General features: G+C 34.7%; 1 protein-coding gene across 1 annotated transcript; it reads left to right on the top strand.

Annotated features, from left to right (window-relative positions):
- LOC128156895 (mediator of RNA polymerase II transcription subunit 16-like) lies at positions 1 to 8,371 on the top strand. The gene is made up of 8 exons (XM_052819223.1): positions 1 to 230; positions 2,741 to 2,915; positions 3,498 to 3,590; positions 4,461 to 4,595; positions 4,813 to 5,698; positions 6,482 to 6,711; positions 7,166 to 7,292; positions 7,590 to 8,371. The coding sequence occupies exons 1-8, from the start codon at positions 88 to 90 to the stop codon at positions 8,291 to 8,293; spliced, it is 2,493 nt and encodes an 830-aa protein (XP_052675183.1). The 5' UTR covers positions 1 to 87; the 3' UTR covers positions 8,294 to 8,371.
- Positions 8,372 to 9,606: the final 1,235 nt, after the last annotated feature.

The following is a 9,606-nucleotide window of genomic DNA, read 5'->3' as shown; positions in this document are numbered from 1 at the left end:
AAACTTTAAGATCCATTTTGACTACGAGGTACCGTATATTTTTAATTTTCAACATTGGTGATTTGGTCTGATCTACCTGACAGCTAAATGGAGGTAGTGTACACCTGCAATGAGGACTCTTCAAGTGATGCTAAAGACTGGATATCCGAGGAGAAAAGTTGCAGCTCGCTATCGAGTCAAAACGTTTTAGCAATCAGTCGACAGAAAACTGGTTCACATAAAAGAAAGAGGTTGGTGTGATGATTTAAAAAAATATATATATATATGTATACGGTGTGACCGTTGGGCCAAGCGCGGATTTTTATTTAAACAGACACAGTATAAATTTTATTGATTTTGTGTTAAAGAGAGGAATAAATTTCATTTGAAACGCACACAGTCTGACCACAGGCAAATTGTGTATTTATATATAGTAGGGGTATAATTTTTCGATATAAGACTTATTAAGCGACTGACTGATAAAAATTCAGGTGCCTGTGGTCTGACAGTATAGCATGGTATATAAGGATCCGCCTGCCTACTCAAATCATAAGCCAAAGATAACTAATTAACTATAGCACAGTAGTCATCAATTTTATCAAATTTGTAATAAATAAATGAAAAACAGGTAAAATCCTACCAGTGAGATTCGCGAGCGTAGTGTCACTTCGATTGTGAAACTCACTGGTAGGATTTTACCGGTTTCTCATTAATTTACAACACAGATCCAGTACAATCTCTTGATTTAGCTATATAGCTTGAATAAGCTATATGGCTTTATATAGCTATTCATATTAGCTAGATTTAGCTATTTTGTCATACATTTTTCTTAAATTCGTAATTTTTTCAGCGTGTATAAATAATCACACTCTAGTGCAGTGATGGTTTTCAACTCTGAACTGTTCTGTAAACAATGCATGTAAAGATTACTCATCAAATTCTGTCTCCTAAAGTTCTAAAAGTTTTGGGGCAGTTGGTTCATGACCACACAGTTACAGTTCTTCTTGAATGAAATAAAACGGAGGCAAGTAATGGTAAACAAGATAATTGATTGGTAATAAATCAGCACAATGAGAAGAAATCATTCTTATCCACGCTTCAATGCACACAAAGTGGTAGACAGTTACCAAAACAATGGAAATATACGCGGGTATGATAAGGCAACTCTCAGGGGTCGATTGAGTAAAAATTCCTCTGATCGATATGACGTCACAGTAAGCAGCATGATGTCATATTTTACCCAAAAACATGTCAATTTTAACCTTATCTCTGGTTTAAATTATAAAAACTACAGGCGTCTAATATCACTAGAAACTCTTCTAACTGAATATAGCTTTGATTTCTTTGTATTACGTATAATTATCATTGATGACATCACAAGCATGTTTAATTATAGAAAAGATCAATGTCGGGAGACAAATCATTGGAATGCAGTGTAAACAATGCCGAAATAAGACTTATTAAATACAGATACCCAAGATTAAGATGAGTGTCAGTTAGGATGTAATCAGGATAATACATGCATGGATATTTTTTTTATCAGTGTGTTATAAGGTAAGCAGATAGACATTTATATGGCTTGACCGGCGTTTTCTCTGTCAGTGTGTACAAAAAAGGCAAAAGTGTAACACTACCCAGAATATTATTAAAGATGAGTTTGGTAAATATCAAAAGTATATGACCTAAAATACTTGAAAAGTGCTGCTAGAATCCTGTGCTTCGTTGTTGTAAATGAAATATATGTAGTATTTTCAATGAAATTAAAGAAGTTGAGGGGGTTTCCGATAAATAATGATAATATTTATTCTATGCAATTAACAATAGGATTCTAGCAGTAATACTGATAAACATGAACTAATTCCTGATCAAATTATTGTATCATACTTTCAAATGAGCTTCGGGGTAGTGTTACACTTTTTGATTTTTTTTGTTAAGGTAAAAAAGTGATCTATTTTTAACTGTCACGTGATACCATGGCATAGCAGCTTCAAAGATCGAGTTGATTCCGAAATAGAAAAATGATATTTCGGTAAACACATTCACATGGTATTAATATTCAGTACTGTTTTCATAAAAATAAACAGGTTTAAAATTTATCATAATGTTGACTGATATTAAACCCGGAGTTGCCTTAACCTACCCACGTATTTTTTGCTTAATAGTGTTTAAAAGCTGCAATGTTAAAACTATCTTTAACTAGGGTTGCTTTTTTAATAGTCAGTGGTACAAATATGAGTAGATAGTTAATTGCTATTTTTTGTCTATTTTTTATAATAAACATTTTAGTGAAAAACTGCATATAAATAGCTTTATCAAGCTATTCTAAATAGCTTTATAAAGCTTATTCAAGCTATATAGCTAAATAAAGAGATTTTTATTGGACCTGCAACAAACTGATAAAATTGCTGACTCCTGTGACTATTAGTAAACTAGTCTGTACCAAGATATTTATGCAGCACGTTTTGGCGATTTTTAATAAAAAATACACATAACTGTGAAAGAAGTGTAAATGAAACAGATGAAAGGGAAAATATCCAAGATAACTTCATTCACACATTAATATTACAGTGTATCATTTTTTCACTCAGAAGAATTTCATAGGAACGAATACAAATTTCTTATGGATATTTATACATGTATTAGGAAGTTCTTTCATCTTTCTTCAATTTGGAAGTTACTTGGAATACCTCATACAATTTTATCATGTTATCATCTGGGTCTGTTGCAATAGAAATGTTGGCTATGGTATTCTCTTTTGCAGAGGAAATGAGACAAGTATGAGTTGTGAGGTTGGGGTGTTTGACCTGGATAAGCCCTGGGAATGGTTCACAGTAACAACCCGTCAAGCCATTGTCACCAATCTACAATGGAACAAAACTGGAACCAGATTACTGATAACTGATTCTACTGGGCTATGTCAAGTCTGGCAAATGCAGGTAAGAAAAACTGCTAGCTATCTTAAAAAAAAATAGCTCACCCAACTCCCTCTATAGTTATTCCTTAAGAAGTATTTTAAAGCTTGTTTTCATTTATGAAAAAAAATATATCAAGTTTAAAAAGAATGTCAGCATAATATAATTATTTCATTTTAAGTGATCATGCAATCATCACAGTTTGTCTTTGTCTATTTCGTGTAGTAATGTAGCATTGGACAAAAAATTCTTTTGATGAAATATATGATTTAGTAAATGAAATGCCTTGAAGATACAGATGTTTTTGATGAATACTGAAAAATCTCTGGCAATCTTAAAATTATATGAATAAGAGAAATCTTTTGATATGATGAAAGTCATAATTTCTATTGAAATGATTTTTTCTGTTTTTCTTGTTTTGCCTCTCTCTCTTTACAATTGTACACATGGACAATGCTAATAGAATAAGGTAGATCTCTATATATGTACCTTAAAAAGGTTTCTCAAATCAGCAAAAAGTTATACGTATGATTGGATAAAAATTTTATTGTTCACAAAATTAATTCAGATAATGTAACATTATTTTTCATTCTAAATTATGTTAAGGAAAACCTGGTCAACAAATGGGAGTGTGTGGGATCCTCTTCCCTCCCTGGAGAGGATATACTGGCAGTTGCGTGGTTCCACACAGGGGTTCAGGTTTGTTTCATGTACACTTTTTACTATACTCTGTCCCGAGTTTTTGCTTCCACCACTTTTTGCTTGATATTTCAATAATAGTATATACCTTTGTGCTCAAACTATGTTCATCCACTAATATGAAAAATGTCCAGATTATCTGTTTTGAAACGCCCCCTCTACCGCTTCAGGTTTCAATACACATCCAAAGATTGAAAGTCTACGGAGATTTTGCATTGCATCAGCCATTAATAAGCCCTGATGATAATGTTAAAAAATTGCGCGATGTATTCCGAGTGTATCCTGAATGGAGAAAAGATGTAAACATTTCCCATTACCAATTTCCGTAAGAAAATTGTTTTCGTTCCTGTGAAATTTTATGAGTGAAAAGGGATAATCGTTCAATGAAGATATCTTGGATATATTCCCTTTCATCGATTTCAGTTGTATTTCTTTCACAGGTACGTGTATTTTTATTAAAAATCATCAAAAATTGATGGAAGCAATAACTTGGGACAGAGTATAGGTCACCATTAACAGTATTGATTGAAATGAAACTTTGGCTTATTAAAATGTGAATATAAAGCCAAAACAAGGTAATGACAAGTTTCTTAGTGCTGAAAAGGGAAGTCACTCTTCTTAATAAAATAAAAAAAATAAATGTGGTACCTTCTTGCTGCATTGTAAATTTGTTTTGCTGTTAAAAAATTATAGCCTCAGATGATCAGTTATTAGATCAAGTGTTAATTGTCCAATTAATATCTTAGGAACCTTTTGCTGGACAGAAATGAAACAAGATGAATACTTGCCAAGGAACAAGATCATTAGTGACAAATTGCATGGCATAACAGTAATTGAATATATCAGAAATATTAATTGTAAATTTTATAGATTTTGTTCAGTCCGGAGAAGAAAGATGCCATCACATATGAGGATAAATTTCTGAGGGAGCGATATCAACCTTCAGTGACCCAGTTTGGGGGTAAACCAGTGGACGGCTGGATAGCAGTGACTGCAAGTGGACTTGTAAGTGAAAGACCTGTGTATAGCCCTATGACTGTGACACTACAGAAGATGTGTATTAAATGTCAGCTTTTATTATTATTACATGAATATATTGAGCAAGACAGTTTTGATTTAGAACTTAGAAATGGCCAGAACAGTTATGATGAGACAAGGTTCAAATTTAAGGATTATAAGTAACTACATAAATGTTAAATGATAATTCTCTTTTGAAATTTAGGTTGAGTGCTGTGTTATCAACAGACAGGAGCCTTATATAACCTCATCCCACAAATCTCTGTCTCTCACCCCCCAGAGACTCAGTCTGGCGGCTGTGGCCTATTCCAACATGGGCGGATTTGTGATTGCTACCAGTGATGGTCAGTTATCCTCTCTAGTCCAGTGCTTCCATGTTACAGCACAGCTTACAACTGAAGGAGTCCAAGTCACCAGCAAACCAACGTCTAGTCTCCATATGAAGAGTCGCATGGAGTATTCCACCAATGAAAGCCAGCAGATGACTGTGACAAATCTGACCTTTATGAACCCAGAGTCATGTGACACTCTTATCGTTAGCTGTGGGTGCAATGGCTACAGTTCTATGGAAATCTGGCAGCTTGTCGAGCAGCATACAAATCTTCACCAGCTTTGCCAGTCAAGTCAAGGAGTCGATAATGGCTTTAAGATTCATAAATGGATGCATCACTCTACTATTCAGCATACTTCATATCTCTCTTGCATTGCAACATCAAAACTTCCTGTCAAACATGTAATGGAGACTGGGTTTTCACCGTACATTGCTGCAGCTTACAAGGACGGGTCCATCAAACTCATTCATCGACATAATCACCAAGTTCTGCACACATCGGCTGATGCATTACGAATGCATGCAGTCAACAGCTCACCTGCGAAAAAGTCTAAAAAATCTGTCAACATCACTAACCTTATACAGACCTTCTGTGGGTGTGGTCTGATTGCAGTTCATGATGGAAAGATCTCTGTGCTCAAGGTTTACAGTGTAAAGGATGGTGCTATATCTATGTCTGCCCTGCTTGTGTGTCTGCTGTTTGAGTATGCTCTGGTCACTGGCAATGATTGGTGGGGGATCCTACTGGCAGTTAAACCTGGTGAGTACAGCAGCAAGGGCATTCTCAATGTCTCATAGATTTGCAAGAAATGTTACCTAAGTAAACATACCATTGTTATGACTTTAAAAATAACACCAATTATGTATGTTAAACACATTTATTTTATTTTTCTCTTATCTTAACAGGAAAATATTTTCATAGATATTCTTAGTTTTATAGGGTATCTAATTATTGCTTGATGTTAAAAGAGTTGAGATTTCTTTCGTTTGAGGGACGAATTAGACAGAAATCAGTTTCTACTTGGTGTAATGATGAATTGATTGTATGGAAATGTAAGGTTTTCATTTGAAAAACTGGTTTTTTAGCTATATAAAGAATTGCTTAGGTGATAAATACCAGTTTAGGACAACACATACAGCGGAAAGTTTAAATTTTAAGAAATGTTTTATTAAAGTAAATAAATCATGTAATCCAACTTTATGTCCAACTTTATGTCATAATTATATATTTCTCAAATATTAAATAGCTGCAGCGTGTCATTGCTAATTCCACACAGTGTGTTGTTATTTACTAGTATTCTAGTATTCAGCTTTCATTTGGAAAGTAATGAATGGACTTAAAGGAGAAGATACATTTGTGTATTTTTTTCTCTTCAACACTTACACAATATTATTTTCTAAAAGTTTTATATAATGTAATGTTACATTTGTGTATGTGTTTCTTCTTTTCATCCCTCACACAGTTTTATTTTAGTTTTACATAATGTTACATTTTTTCTGTATTTCTTGTTTAAACACTCATACCATGCTGTTTTACATCCAGGTAACATAGAAGCAATCTGCCAGAAGTTGATTGACAATTTCTTCAAGCAGTCGCCCGCCATGCAGGAGTCAGTAGCCATGAGACTGCAGGCCCTAAAGGTGGCCCTGTACAGCACCAACTTCTCCAGCCGGGAGAAGGCCTCCGACTGTCACACTCGACTGGTTCTCCAGGCCATCAATGCCTTGTTCAGATGTCTGTTGAGACCCAAGAACATCACGTCACAGGATAAGGTAGGTCAGGCACAACAATCAAAATATGATAGAAATAGTGCAGTTTGATTTTAATCAGACTAAAGGTAGGTACAAGTTAATAAATTTGTTATAAATATGAAATATACAATGTATATTGAGAAGGTTTGATTATGATATTTGAATAATTCATTTTAGCACATGAATTTCCCTAAATGGGTGATTAACAAAGGACTTAATATTAATTTGAGTTGCTACGTTTCAATTTGCTTATGAAATGTTGGAGTTGCTTCTGCAAAAAAAAACTGTACATGTGTATTTATTTAATAGAATTCATTGAAATATGGGTTAAGACGTGTGAAATTTGTTAGTCAATTGTTAGTATAAGCTCAATGCTTCCTACCTTATATGTCATTTAATGATGTAAGAATATTCAATTTAGTGTAATGAATATTCAGATATACCAACATGTATTGATGTATATCCTTTATTTCAGAGTCCTGGAGAGAAGCTTAGTGCAGTTTGTGTCAAGTCTACGGATGGTGATCTGGACAAAGTCTTGTTTAACCTTGACAAAGAAGAATACCAGGTGGATACAAAGCGAAGAGACAAGGCAGGGGATGGTAAGATTGATACAGTCATCTATCAATACTGCTTATTCATGTCACTCAATAAACATTTACCCCTGTATTGCTCATCAACCCTTCCTTTACCCACTCTGCATATATATTTCATGTATTTGAAATAATTTGAATGCTGATAATGTAAAGCTGAAGTAAAAAAAAAATCTTTGAAATTTGAAATTCTAAATCAAGAGAACATATTGGATCATTTAATGTATTGAATGATGATAAATTACAGATGTAAAACAAACACATGAGAATGTTTTTCCTTCATTGATATTTTGTTTTGTTGTTCAGGGATGATGCAGTCCTTGAAGCCCCTGATTCAGTGGATTGCAGACTTCTGCCTACATTTGCTGGCATCCATCCCCCTGTATCAGTCATACCCCAGCTTCCCTGGCTCCTCTCTCCTGAGTGACAGCTCTTTGCTGAGAACCCTGAGAGAACTACTGGTCATCATTCGAATCTGGAGCACATCTTCTCCTTCTGTGGCACCCATATTCACCACCACATCAAATGTAGACTGTTTAGCTCACCTGTATAAAGTTCTTACCAAAGCCTGGTTGTGCTGCAAAGATGGATCAAAGCTCGAATACGACGAGACATTGCTGGATGAGTGCTGTGTTCTTCCCAGCAAGCTCCTGGTGCCGGCCATGAACCAGAGCTTTCGACTCTATAGCTCCGGGTACACTGTGTTTGGACAGTCTTTTCCTGTGAACTTTGTGTGGGGGGAATACCCTGAGTACCTGTACAGCCAGAAAAAGTCCAAACTGATGTACGTCTCAGATGTTCTGACAGAGAACCAGCAGCATCATGACATAATTAGGCAGATTCATCTGGGGGTCCATTTGTCTGAGAATGTTCGCCAGTGCTGTCGATGTGGGGGATTTTCGCTATTAACCAGTGTTACAAAGTCATCCATCATGAAGGCTTGGGAACAAAGATGGCAGAGGCATTGTCTCTGTGCAGCGCACTGGAAGCTTTACACAGAGAATGAATGATTTTCTTTATATAAAATTTGCATTGTTATTCATTGTGTCATATACATTAGATAAAACTTTCATTAAAAATGTAGAATATCATAGTGTTTAATGTTATTTTTAAAATTTACATGTTGGCGAATCGAAGTTGTAATTTATAAGATGTACAGTGTCATTTGATTTCATTGAACTCATACGGATATGGTCGCTTCAGTATGATTAATTTGACAATTTGTAATCATATCTAGCGTGTTTACATATACATGTAGTTACTCCATCAGAAAGATTTGATTGGTCTTAGCAGATTGCCTTCTTCAAACTTTCCGTCATTGAAATTGTATTTTTTGCCAGAATCTACATGTAATATGCATGCTATTTAAAATAGTGTAATTGCATCATTTCAAATAATCTTTTACGCACATACATATTGGAATATTACACATTGTTTGAGAAAAACATTCTGAATGGTTGCTTCGTCAGATTTTTGGTAAATTTCAATTTCTCATTATGCAGACCACTCCGTGAATTGCACAATTGCAATAGTTTATTAATGAGTAATAGGAGAAATATCTGGTAAACACCTTCCACTGGTTATGGAAACTATATTTCTACATTATGTGTTTCACTTTTTGATTTCTGTGGCAAGGTAAACATTTGTTTTCGGTGGTTCATGTTAGATATGGATGTTCCAATTGTATAACCATATCTGTGCACGTGGCATTAGAAAACGAATTAAGAATTAATTTTTTAATTGATAATATATACGACCGCTTTGATCCATTTACATCATGAATAGAAAGTCTGAACTAAGACCTAGAAACTTATGAACTACTTGGATAATAGCGAGCGCAGGCGAACCTTATATTATACGTCACCGGTGCTCGAAGCGAGCTCTAAAAACCAGTGTGCACGGGAAAAAGAACGAGCTAAACCTAGTATATAGATTCATCAAATAGGTGCGTTCAGAGTTCACCAGATCGTTACCAACGGCAAGTTCGGTTCCAAATTTCTACATATGGTTCCCAAAGGTAGCAACTGGTTACCAATAAACTGACCATTGGTGTACTTTCAATTTCAAATGAGGTCACCAAATCTACATGTACTAGATGCAGTAAAAAATCATGCAAAATGGCATTTTCCCAGAGTTTTTTTTTAAAGAAAATGTGTCCGCAGTCGTCGCCCATAACGAAACTTTTTGATGTTTTATATATAACAAAGTTAAAATGTAAATTTCATAAAGGCTTCAACTATGCTTTCTGTTAAAAAGACTATTGTAAAATTGAGTCTACTGCTAAGTTGATATTCTCTTTTGAGAAGTGGACAGGCATATTTAA

This window comes from Crassostrea angulata, chromosome 7, assembly GCF_025612915.1.
Source record: "Crassostrea angulata isolate pt1a10 chromosome 7, ASM2561291v2, whole genome shotgun sequence".
NCBI classification, from domain to species: Eukaryota; Metazoa; Mollusca; class Bivalvia; order Ostreida; family Ostreidae; genus Magallana; species Magallana angulata.
Note: the sequence above shows the minus strand (reverse complement) of the source record. Positions and strands in the feature narration are given on the sequence as shown.